Genomic DNA, 12,373 nt, shown 5'->3' on the forward strand with positions numbered 1-12,373 from the left:
AAGCCGAGCCGGCTCGCCTTAAGCTGCCCTTGCCTGCCATAGAGCCCGGTCGGCCCTGTCCGCGTGGGGAGCGGTTTCCCGCCGGGGCGATTTGGCAGGTGCGCGCCGTGACTTCCGGCGTTGCCCGGGAGCCGCGGGAGGAGGAGCGGCGCAGGGGATGCGGCTGTGGTGGCGGCGGCGGCGGCCAGGCGCGGGGGGCGGCAGTGGCGGCGGCGGGGGGCGCGGGCCGGCTATGGCGCGGCGGCGCTGAGGGTACGAGGCGGGCGGCGGCCGGAGGGTGGGCGGCGCGGGAGGAAACTACGGCGGTGGCTCCATGGCCCGGGCGCGCTGAGGGACGCGGCTCTCGCCTCAGCCCGGCGGCAGCCGAACAATGAAGCTCTTGAAGCCAACCTGGGTCAACCACAATGGTGAGTGCTCGCAGGGGTCGCAGGAGGCAGAGTCTGAAGTGGGTTTGGGATCCATTGACGAGTTGGGACCTCTTACAGGCCCTACCCGCTTCGTCCCAGACGCCCAGTGCCGGTGCCATAGCTGCGGAGCCGGAGGGAGTAGACTTTTTCCGCCCAGGAGGCTGGCAAACCTGGGCACGTGCTCTGAGCTGGCTGCAGCCAAATCCGCCTTCTCCCCAAGCATTGACACTGACTCCCGCGCCGCTCATCCCTCATCCGTAGAGGGGCCGCGGCCTGGTTTACTCGCTGGAGTTGGCCTGAGTTTCGGCCAGGTCCTGCCCTCGTCTGCACTAGCTAGTATGTGCTTAGATGGTCCTGAGTGTGAAACCCGGGCGCTATACCTTTCGTGGCCTTTCTGTGGTGGGGTGAAAAACTAGAATCTTCAGGAAGGGTTGTTATTGCCCTTGCTGAGCCCTGGAGCTGGTGACAGTGCCCTCACTCGGGGGTCTGTGGTCCTGGAATAGGAAGGCTTAGGCCCAAGTCCCATGGAGGATTATGAAGGAACTACCTTTATTGCTTAGCTGGGATATCAGGGTGAATAGGATTGGGACCAGTAGGACACAGGTGTGCTCTGAAGAAGGACTTTCTTAGGTTTATAGTGGTAGCTCCAAAGCATATGGTGGGAAACAGACTCATCCACTCTTGCTGAGACTTGACTGTGATACAGAGAGGCTAGCGATAACCAGCAGTGTTGTCCTAGTTCTGCCAGGAGTTGGTCTTTGCTCCCTGGAGAGAGGAAGAGAGGACCCCCCCACCCCACCTCATTCCCCATGACTGTACTGGCATTCCAGGAAGGCATCTCCAGGCAAAGGTATCCCCCCCTTCCCTGAGGCAGATCACCCTGCTGCCCTCTTGTTTCTTACTTCTACTTGGCAGTGTGACTAGAGGGAGCTTCAGTTTTAAAACAAGAGAAGTGGATGCTTTTGCCTTTATTTACATATGTAGCTTTGGCATTTTGAATTTGATCCCAGAATGCTCAATTTCTACAAACAAACTTAATTCAACATGTCTTAACCTTCTTTCAATCAGAAGTGCCCTCTCCTTCCATTGTGTGATACCTTCCCCATTTTTCAGGAATCAGATGGTTTCTTTTTGAAACCATTTCTGCCCAAGTTATTTCACTAGATGTTCTTTACAACTATCCCTGTGCTTTGCCTGTTTGGAAATTATGCTTGTACTTTCCACAGATCCAGGGCAAGGCCTGCCTCACTTCCCTATGTATTCCCTGATAAACTCAGCAATGCTTTCCATATAATGGTATATGGTAAATGTTGGATAAAACAGGTAAGAAAGCTGAGGTTTCCATAATTTATGAAGATGCAGTTAGGTTTACTGTAAGTGAAAACAAAAGCCCTGAGCCTTAGTTTCCATTATCTTTTTGATCTCTAAAAGCATTTCCTGATGTATAGGGTATAGATCTTTCTCTGAAAAACTGGGCAAGTATTGAATTATATTGCTTGGAATCAGTAAAGGAGACATTTTATTATGAATTAGTTTGCTCTGTAAATGAAGGTGCAAAGAAGTTTTTTATTTTAAAATGCTTTGCCTAAATACATTTGTTATATAGCCTACCTTCTCCAGTCTCTTCTTCCTTCTGTCATATAACTTTCTTTTTGTTGAGCTCCTTTGTAGGACAAAAGTGTTACACTGTGTAAACATAATTATGTCAATATGCTTAAATGATTATCTAGGTACAAACAAGTGAGAGTCTGCAACCAGGTCAGCAGTCAAATGTACCAGCCTGGCAGAGCAGAGAGAGTGATGAGCCCTGGGTCTGGGACCCTTCTAGAATGGAGTGTGATGGTTTCTGCTTTATGCACTTCACAGTATAATTGTGAAGTTCAGCTGGAAACAGAAATAAGAACTTTTTCCAGACCATAAAATGCCTTAGAAAACTAAGAGATAATAATAATAAAATATATCAAGACTGACTGAATGGGATTTAACTTTTTTTTTTTTTGGTACCAAGGATTGAACTCAGGGGCGCTTAATCACTGAGCCATGTCCCCAGCCCGTTTTATTTTTTTATTTTGAGACAAGGTCTCACTAAATTGCTGAGGCTGGCTTCAGACTTGTGATCCGCCTGCCTTAGCCTCCTGAATCTCTGGGATTACACATTTGTTCCACCAGGAAAATGACGACCAAAGTATGCCAACAAACACTCAGCAGATTTAACATCTTTTAAACATGTTCTTTGTCAAATTTTCTTTCTTTTAAAATCTCCTAAAATGAACCTCGGCCTCGTGGAATAGCCAGGGGGACTGTCAGGGGTAAAATTACCACTATCTTGGAGGAAATTATGTTGGTCTGAATCACTAATGAGCAGGCCTATAAAGATAATAGTGAGTAGTGGATTCTCATTCAGAGCCTGAGTGGTAGGTAGTGGCCATTAAAATCATGCTTACTTTGGATGAAAAAACAAAAGCCATGTTGCTTTTTTCATTGCACTTTCTGGCTACCTCATTCTTCATACTTGTTTCCTCTTTCATGTAGCATGAACACACTGTTGTCTGAGAGTCCAACAGGGGAAAGAAAAGACAGCTCAGCATTTTTCCCTGGAGTGGCAAGGGATCCAGACAAGGTAGAGAGGGCAGCTAGAATAGGTGATGCTAGAGGAGGGAGAAGTGTTTGTTGGCATACTTTGGTCGTCATTTTCCTGGCTGATAGTAAAGAAACCCCTAAGGTAGTGTTTTTCAACCTTAGCACTATTGACATTTTGGGACATGTAACTGTTGTGGGGTGCTGAGCAATATCCCTGGCCTCTACACACTAGATACCTGGAGTGCCCTCCACCACTACCCTGTAGTGACAATTTGGTGAACCTTCTCTGGCATTTGGAACTAAGTGCTTCTGGCATTAATTGGTAGAGGGTAGGTCTGCTGCTAAGCATCCTACAGCCTACAGGATAGCCCCAATACAAGGATTATCCTCTTTAAATGTCAGTTGTGCCATGGGTGATGAACTTTGCTTGGGATGGAAAAGTCTTTGTTATTATTTGCCTTTTCTTCTATTGTCTTATTGTTCCAACTAGTTTGTAAACTTCTTGAAGACAAGAGGTTGTGACAACCAAAAATTATCTCCAGGCATTGCCAGTGTCTACTGGTAGCCAAAATTACCCCCAGTTGAGACATTCTGATCTAAATTTATGTTAATAAATCTTGATGTTATCTTATTACAGAGAAATTAGCCTTGGGTACAAAATCAGACTGGGTTCAAGATGCCATCATTTATGAATTGGATTCTTGGGCTGGAAACTACTTTTAGGCTTTGGTAAAATTTTATTAAGGTAAAGACTCATCTTTTCCACTTTACCCTATACCCAAATATTACAGACTCTTAGATATAAAGCATAGCTAATGGTATTTATGTAGGAGTTATATGCCAGGTACTGTTCTTACACTATTCTGTTCTTCAATATATTATTATTTTAGGCCTGACCAAAATAAACTTCATTTTTATAAGTTAGGTTAGGATCATATATTAGTCAGAAAGTGAAAGCAACAGGGTTTTTAGAATTAAAGTTTGTAGGAAAATGCAGTTGGTATATTTAAAAGATTTCATTGAGATTCATGGCTCTTCCATCCCTAGGCCTTTGGTCTTGAATGTTTTTTCTGGAAGTCTCATTCCTGGGCAGTTTGCACTTTTGTTTAGCTCTTGGGTGCAGTCCATTCTACCCAGGAGGGCCTGGACTAAAAGAACTCTTTTTCACTTTTGGCCTCCAATCCATCCTTCATAGCACTATTGTAAAAAAGATAGTTGGCAAATTTTCCACAATAGGGTAATTTGCCAGTTAATTACATAGTTTTTTGGTGTATATTTTATTTTTCTCCTGTCCTGTAATTCCCATCCCCTAGCCCCCTTACCACCACCACCACTACACACAAATTTGGTCTCATTCTGAAAAGGATTTTTAAGACATCCTACGGAGACAAGTCAGCTTATTAGGAAAATGCAGCTGGATGGGAGGAGTCAGGAGTGGGTGTGGTGAGGGCTGGCACTGCTGCTGGCCAGCACTGCAGTCCAGTGTCTGAGAATGAACTGGGAGAGAATCCTATTGGTGATATATGATTACAGTGATTGTGAGATAAACTTGGCAATTGCTGCAGATCAGTGGTTCTTAAACAAGACAATGTCTGGAGAAATTTTTGGTTTTACAAATGTGGGAGGCTGAGTGCCACTGGCATCCAATTGGAAGAGTACAGGCTTGCTGCTAAGCATCGTATAGCATACAGGATAGCCTGAAGTACAGAGGATTATTCAGGCCCAAATGTCAGTAGTGCTGAGGATGAGAAACTTTGCTCTGGATAAGAAAGTTTTTGTTATTATTTACCTTTTTTTTTTGTCTTACTGTTCCAACTAGATAATAGACTACTTGAAGTTAAGGAAGATAAGAAATTTGCCTTTTGTTTTGGAATCAGTTAATCCTGTTCTGGAATCTCTTGTGCTTTGCTGCCTACTAAATATGTGACATAGAAGGTTTTTTTCCATCTCTCTTCCTGATTTGTTCATGTAGCCAATAACAGTTGCCTTACCTGCACTTTGTGGTGAGTTCTCTCCACAGTGTCTTTTTGCTGATTTATGCCTGAAAATGATAGAATTGATTTAGGAAAATAACCAGAAATATCTGAAGAGAATTCAGGGGGGAAAAAAAAAAAACTAGATGGGATTTTCCTCTGGGTACAATGCATGTAAGTTTTACACTAATTTGTGTGATAAACTTTGAACCTTTCTAGTGAGAAGTTCTGTGGGGATCCAGAAGTAACAAGGTTCTCTCTGTATATGGAAAGCTATGTGGAAGGTAGAAAAGGTAGATATCCAGACTATATTCTAGAATGCAGGGCAACCAGAAACAAAAGCTACAGAAAAAAGTTGTGATTGTTCTGGGAAGGAATGACTTGATTCCATTTTGTTTTGTGGATATATCCTTGGGCCTGAGCCTAGACACGAATAGGATTGTGATGGTAGAGAAGGCACTGCAACTCTTGTTAGTCAAGACCAAAGACCTGGATGATAAGAGTATTTAGAAAAAGACATAAAACCATGTTAATAGTAAGACTGAACAGGAAAAGAGGGATAATGGAATTGGGAGGCAGAGTCATAAGCATCTTGCTAAAAGCCTGGACTTATTTCTCTGGGCTTATCGAAGGGGAGCATTGAAGTTTCTGAGGAGGCTGGATGTGATACTTATCCTGTTGTCCTAGGAAGGCCCCGGAAGAGTTAGAAGGCAGTTCTTCAGGTCTTGATGAGAGATACTGAGAGAGGTAGGGAGGTCAGAGGTGGTAGAGACAAGAAAGATTGGGGAGGGCCTGAAGAAAAGGTAGAGGTAGAATTAATAGCACTTGGCCATTACAGGAAAATTATTGCAGATTCGGGTCACTCTGGGTTCGTTTCTTTCTTTTTTTTTTTTTTTGAGTTGTTGATGGAACTTTGTTTTATTTATTTGTTTATATGCAATGCTGACACTTGAACCCGGTGTCTTATAAATGCTAGGCAAGTGCTGTACTACTGAGCTACAACCCCAGCACTACTGACATTGTTTCCTGTTTATTGCTGAAGTAGCCATAAGCAGAGAATGCAAAAACAACTTTATCCGAGAGCACTCTAACAGACAACAGAGAAATACCCTGTTACTGAAATACCTCCCCCCAATGATTTGGACAGATTACTTTGTTCAGTATTAATCTATTTGCTTGCCCCACTAGGCTCTCCAATTTGGGACTACTAGGATCAACAGTTCTCTAATCAGGTTAGGGTTAGTGTTAGGGCTATGGTTAGGGTAGGCTTATACTTGCCCTTGTGCTGCCTCAGTTTCCTAAGTTTCTGGGATTACAGGCATGAGCCACCACACGCAGCTAGCTAGTTCTGTTCTAAAAAACTTGAGGGCCCTTTTTCTCCTCAGAAGGACAGCTTTCTAGAAGTTAGTAACAAGAGCCTTCTCATCCCTGGAGAATGCTGTTCTATGGCTGCTTCTATGGTCATTCAGAGTGCGCCAGGCATGGTGACTCACACCTGTAATCCCAGTGACAGGGGTGATGGGGGGTGGGGTGGGGAGGTGGGGACCTGAGGCAGGAAGATCACGAGTTCTAGGCCTGCCTCAGCAATTTAGTGAGTCTCTTAGCAACTTTATGAGATCTTGTCTTAAAAAAATTAAAAGGACTTTAATTCTAAATATAAAAATATATTTAATAAAAGGGAAAAAAGGGCATAGTTCAGTGGCAAAGTGCCCCTGGATTCAATCCTAGTACCAAAAATCAATCGATCAATCAGTATCAGTGTGCCCTGGGGCTTTTATTTTATTTATTTTATTTTTATTTTTTTAAAGAGAGAGAGAGAATTTTTTTTTAGTATTTATTTCTTAGTTTTTGGTAGACACAACATCTTTGTTTTGTATGTGGTGCTGAGGATTGAACCCGGGCCTCACGCATGCCAGGCGAGCGAGCTACTGCTTGAGCCACATCCCCAGCCCCGCCCTGGGGCTTATAACTTGTAGATCTCTCTTGAGGTACTTGGTGACCCTTCTCTGACATTTGATTTTGAGTATTCTCTGGTCATGGGGGATCAACGGAATATTTTCAGGGAGGAAAAGAGGTGGGACCTGTGTGTCTTTCCTGTTGGCTTTTTGGGCCAACTTAATCATGTGTCCTCTCTCTTACCAATATCCATTGCCTACTGGTTTACATGAGAGCATGATAGATATTTGAATAAAGAGACTATCCCACTAGAAGTTAGCTCCTAGAAGGCAGAGACTTTGTCTTTGCATGTGCTCTATTCCCAGAGCCCCCCTTGTTGCCTGGCTCACACCACAGTAGTCACTCAGTAAATGTTGATGAGTGTTGAATTCAGGAAGAAAGTGATAGAAGGTGGCTGGTAGATGGGAGGCCAACAGCATCTACTATCCTTGTATAGTAGAGTTGATTGGCTTCAGAAGACTTCTTGTTCATCCTAGCTGGCTCTTCTAATAGAAGAGATTTTATGGTGGAATCTGCTGGTAATTCCAGTGATAAGGGGATGCACTCTGCCCAAGCTTTTCTACCTGAGGAGCTCATTTATGTGATTGTGTTGTTCGAAGCTTTCCATTTAGGGAGGAGACTAGATGAAACAGAACAGATAGCAACTGTTTTAACATCCCTGGCAAAGAGAAACTTGGGGATGTAGCTCAGTGGTAAAACTTGTTCCTAAAAGCAATATCTGCCTTGATGCATTAACCAACTTAGGACAGGCCTAGTTTCAGGGAGGCTTCCCTAGTAAAAGCCATGGTGGTGTGGGACAGACAGAAGGGGCAGCCAGCCTTCTTTGAGGACCAGGGGTAGATCTTTGCTGGAGTGAACTACAGACCTGCAGCATCTTTCAGTGAAGGGTACCACACAGAGAGGACACTGAACACATTCACCTGTTCAACAAATAACTCTATGCCAGGGGCTGGACTAAGAGTTGGAAATAGCAGCAAACCAAGTAGCACGCAGGCTGTGTTGAGTAGCAGCATATGATACATACATCTGCTGGGGGTGTCGGTGTATGTAGGAAAGAGGAGGAGTAGAAGGGGATCCTCTTGGGAAGATACAGCATACATCCCAAACAAGAGCCATTAGAAAGTTGTAGATAAGTGAATATAGGGAGAAACAGCAGACAAAGATTAGGAATGCTGAGGTAGTGATAGGGTAGGAAAGTTTTAAATAGGAAATTTAAAATTTTGAAGGGATAGCTTGAGTAAGGTTTGAGCAAAGACCTTGTCTATCGTCATTCAGAGTGTACCCAGGCATGGTGACTCACACATGTAATCCCAGTGATTGTGGGGGAGGGGGGGCTGAGGCAGGAGGATCACAAGTTCGAGGCCTGCCTCAGCAATTTAGTGAGTCTCTTAGCAACTTTGTGAGATCTTATCTAAAAAAAATTAAAAGGACTTTAATTCTAAATATAAAACTATATTTAATAAAAGGGGGAAAAGGGCGTAGCTCAGTGGCTAATTGATTCTGAACTGGAGATTTTGGCATATAGGAGGATTATCAGGGAGTAGTCTTAGAATCATATCTGTGTGGGAATGAGGAAAGCAGATGGACTGAGAGATAGCTAATCTATAATGCAGGCACAGCAAATTCACATCTGATCCTGTAGGGAGTTCTGGAGCTTGAAGAACCCTTCAGAGTTGTCCTGAATTGGAATAAGGTGCCCAGGTCTTTGTACTCCTACTGGAGTAGATCCAATAACTGGATGTCTTGGGAAGGGGGCCTGATTTTGGTGGAAGTAGTTCTTTTGAGGGCAGGTCCTATCCAGAGAAGTACTGCTGGTGGGTGTCTTGGGCTGCCAGCTATATAACTGTATGGATTAGTCCTTGGATGGAGGAGACCTGGGCATGATCCCATGGCATCTACTGTAGGTGATGAAGGTAAGGAAGGTGCCATTTTAGGTACGGACAATGTCCAGGAAGTTCTAAGGACTAACAATGATAGGTGAGATAAGATCTAGAGTGAATAGGAGACTGACTAGGAATACCTGATAGATTGCTGGAGGCCTTGATTCTCACTGCATTAGAAGCAGAGGACTACTGTGATCTGACTTGGGCATTGATGGTCTTTCTGGCTGCTGCACTGAGACTAGACTGGGTGTTGGAGGCAAGGGAGAAAGCTGGGAGTTAGGAGTCTCTCACAGTGATCCAGGCACAAGATGATCGTGGTGATGATCATGGTGGTGATGGTCATAATGGTGCAAATGGTTGGATTTTGTGTGTTGAGTATACTGCAGTTGCTCCAAAATCCCAAACTTTTTGAGTGCTAACATGATGTCACAAGAGGAAAATTTCACACTGTGAAACTTTGTTTCATGCACAAAAGGACTTAAAATATTGTGTGTTTACCTTCAGATTCTGTTTTTAGCCTGTGTGTGAAACCTAAATTAATTTGATATTTTGACCTGGATCCCATCCCCAAGTTATCTCATTATATTTGTGTAAAAATAAAAATGTAAAATACTTCTGTTCCCAAACATTTCAGATAAAGGACACCCAACCAGTATTATACAATATTTTACATATAATGTATTTGTATATTACATGCTGTAGTCTTTATCATATATAGAATATTGCATAATTGATATATTAATGTAATATGATATATTATTTGAATACATACATAAATTATTTTTAGGTATGGTTTACATAGTGAAATGCCCAAACCTTTATTGTGCAGTCTGATGAATTTTTACAAACCAGTATACTTTATAACCTATTCATTGATCAAGATATTAAAATGAACAGAAATTTTGAGTTATGGATATATTGGGAAGTAGAGTCAACAGGGTGAAGCAGGGAAAGTAAAGTGTGGAGTAAAAGAGGACAAAAGGATGCCTTGCTTTTATGGAGAAGGGAGTTGCTGTCTGTTGAACTTGGTAAAACTGTGACAGAATCAGATATGAAAAGGAAACTCCTATATTCAATTTTAGACAGGGTGGGCCAACGGAGGCCACTGTACAGAGCCTTCCTAAGTAGCTTTTTGATGAGTATGGCCTCTCTTACCATTTTCCCTTTTTGAGATACTAAAGCTCCATTCTTTTTTTTTTTTTTTTTTAAAGAAAATTTTTAATGTTTAGTTTTCGGCAGACATAACATCTTTGTTTGTATGTGGTGCTGAGGATCGAACCCGGCTCGCACGCATGCCAGGCGAGCGCGCTACCGCTTGAGCCACATCCCCAACCCCAACTAAAGCTCCATTCTAATGCTGCTGTTAAGGAACAGGACAAATACCTGAATCTTGCTAGTGACAACTGCCAGGTATAATTATTTCTAGAATACTACCTCTGGTATATTATGTGTGGACCTGAATAATGAAGCATTTTATGATTTAGTGCTTTTAAAAAAATTATTTTAATTATGCATGACAGTAGAATGCATTTATATACTTTGAAATATCATACATAGATGGGATATAATTTCTCATTTTTCTGATTATACATATTGTAGAATCGCATTGGTCATACAGTTACATACATACATAAAGTAATAACGTCTGTTTTGATTTAGTGCTTTTAACTTATAAAATTTAAAATTATTTTCCTCATTATAAAAGTAATACATGTTCAGTTTAGAAAATGCAAAGAGGAAAACACATTGTTAAAATCATTTTTATGTGGTCTTGTCTGGGGATGTAGCTCAGTGGTAGAGTGTTTGCCTAGGATGTGCAAGACCCTGGGTTTGGTCCCCATCACCACAAAACAACAAATCCACTATTTTTATGTTATCTTTCAGACCATTTGGGGGGGAAATTGGATGACTTAGTGCTTTTAAAAAACACACTTTTTTTGACTTAACATTATAAAAAGTCTGAATTTTTAAAGGCATTAATTAGCCAAATTTGTTATGGTAGCAAAGCCACTGTTTTTAGTGTTTAGCCTCCTTTACAGACCATACATAACTGGAATAATTAAAATGTTGCTGTGCAAATTTTTCACTTAAATAATATCTTGGTTTTGTTGTTTTCTTAATTGTGATTGTTGTTAAGCTGACATCCTCCTCCTCTGGAATATAGCTATTAATTTTCTAATGGAAGCAGATGGAAGCTAGTAGGTTTATTTAAGTTCATTTTGCAAATAGCTTTTAAGAAATATCTTTGTTCTGCAGAATTAGAGGAAAGGGGTATGAAGGAACAGAACTGTTACCAAAACTTTATTATGTTGCAGGAGAAGTGATTAAATTCTCTAAATGATATACCTGTATTTTATTCTACTTTAGCTGGGGGTGGGAAGAGTTGAATGGTTACTACAATTTCTTCCTATGTGTTTTCAGTCCTTGAGTCATCTGATACCTATGAGATGTCATTGTCTGGAGCTTAGTAAAGAAAGTTGGGAGAAGTGTTTGTGTTGAGAGTGACAGAGATAACAGAAACAGATGGCTCTGTGAGCCAGCCAAGGGCTTGCTTCCCACCTACAGGCAGTTGGTGAAATCTGAGTTCCCCACCACAGGGTATCAGGAGCCTGTCTTCCAGAGATTAGGGTGCATGTGACACTGATGGAGGGCTTCAAATTTGACACTTCCACTGCAGGCTTTCTTGAGGCATTCAGCAGCAATTGTTGAGTGCTTAATATGCGCCACAGTATGGGTTTAGGGCCTTAGGGATGAATCAGTGAGTAAAACAGACAAAAATTGCTGAGCTCAAATTGCTAAGCTCCTGGGGTTTACATTCTGGTGGGCTGGGTAGACAGACATAAAATAAAGGAAATTATATAGTATGTAAGAAATAGCTAAGGAAAAAAAAAAAAAAAAAGGTTAGAACCAGGTTGGTTGGTTGTGCCAGGCTGGGGAAATACTGTCTTTTCAGTATTTCCAAAACTCTTTAAAGTATAAGTAATTCTCAAAACCCTACTTTAAAGTATAAGGCATACTTAAAAGTGTAAGTGTAAGAGGGTGACATTGAGCAAAGACTTGAAGGAGGTGTAGTAGGGAGTCATCGTGTATATCTGGAAGAAGAGCCTTCTGGACCATAGAAACAGCTATTGCAAGGCCAAGGTGCAGCGGGCTTGGTGCAGTCCAGTACCAGAATGGAAGTAGTGTTGAGGATTAGGCAGGAGACAGAAAAGGCATAGAAAGATATGTGTAACTATTATGCAGGGCCTGTTGGCTTTTCCTCTCTCAGTGTGGCCTTAAGTGTCATGAGCAGATAGTGGGTAGAGCAGTTTGGGATGGAAAAATTTGAAGTTCCAGTTTGGAGATGGTCAGAGTGAAGTGTCTGGTAAGTACATAGGTCATTAGCTGCATATTAGCTGGCATGGTATGCTTAGATGAGTTTTTCCAGAGAGATCACTGGTTAACAAGAAAATAATGTTTTATTATGACCTAACATTGGTGTTTTGATATTTACCTTTATTGCTTTTATGTATTAATCATATATATATATATATTATCCATAAACAGGCCTTAGTGATATGTGTTTGTCTTTCTT

The 12,373-nt window shown here is 41.9% G+C and overlaps 1 protein-coding gene across 2 annotated transcripts in view; it reads left to right on the forward strand.

Annotated features, from left to right (window-relative positions):
* The first annotated feature begins 295 nt into the window (after positions 1-295).
* Hira (histone cell cycle regulator) overlaps positions 296-12,373 on the forward strand; it is a 100,737-nt gene continuing 88,659 nt past the window's right edge. For both annotated transcript variants that reach the window (XM_027924357.2, XM_027924358.2), the window contains exon 1: positions 296-407. In XM_027924357.2, the coding sequence (XP_027780158.1) occupies positions 371-407 (37 nt within the window). In that variant the 5' untranslated portion in view covers positions 296-370. The remainder of the gene's footprint in view (positions 408-12,373) is intronic.

This window comes from Marmota flaviventris, chromosome 1 (assembly GCF_047511675.1).
Source record: "Marmota flaviventris isolate mMarFla1 chromosome 1, mMarFla1.hap1, whole genome shotgun sequence".
Classification (NCBI taxonomy): Eukaryota; Metazoa; Chordata; class Mammalia; order Rodentia; family Sciuridae; genus Marmota; species Marmota flaviventris.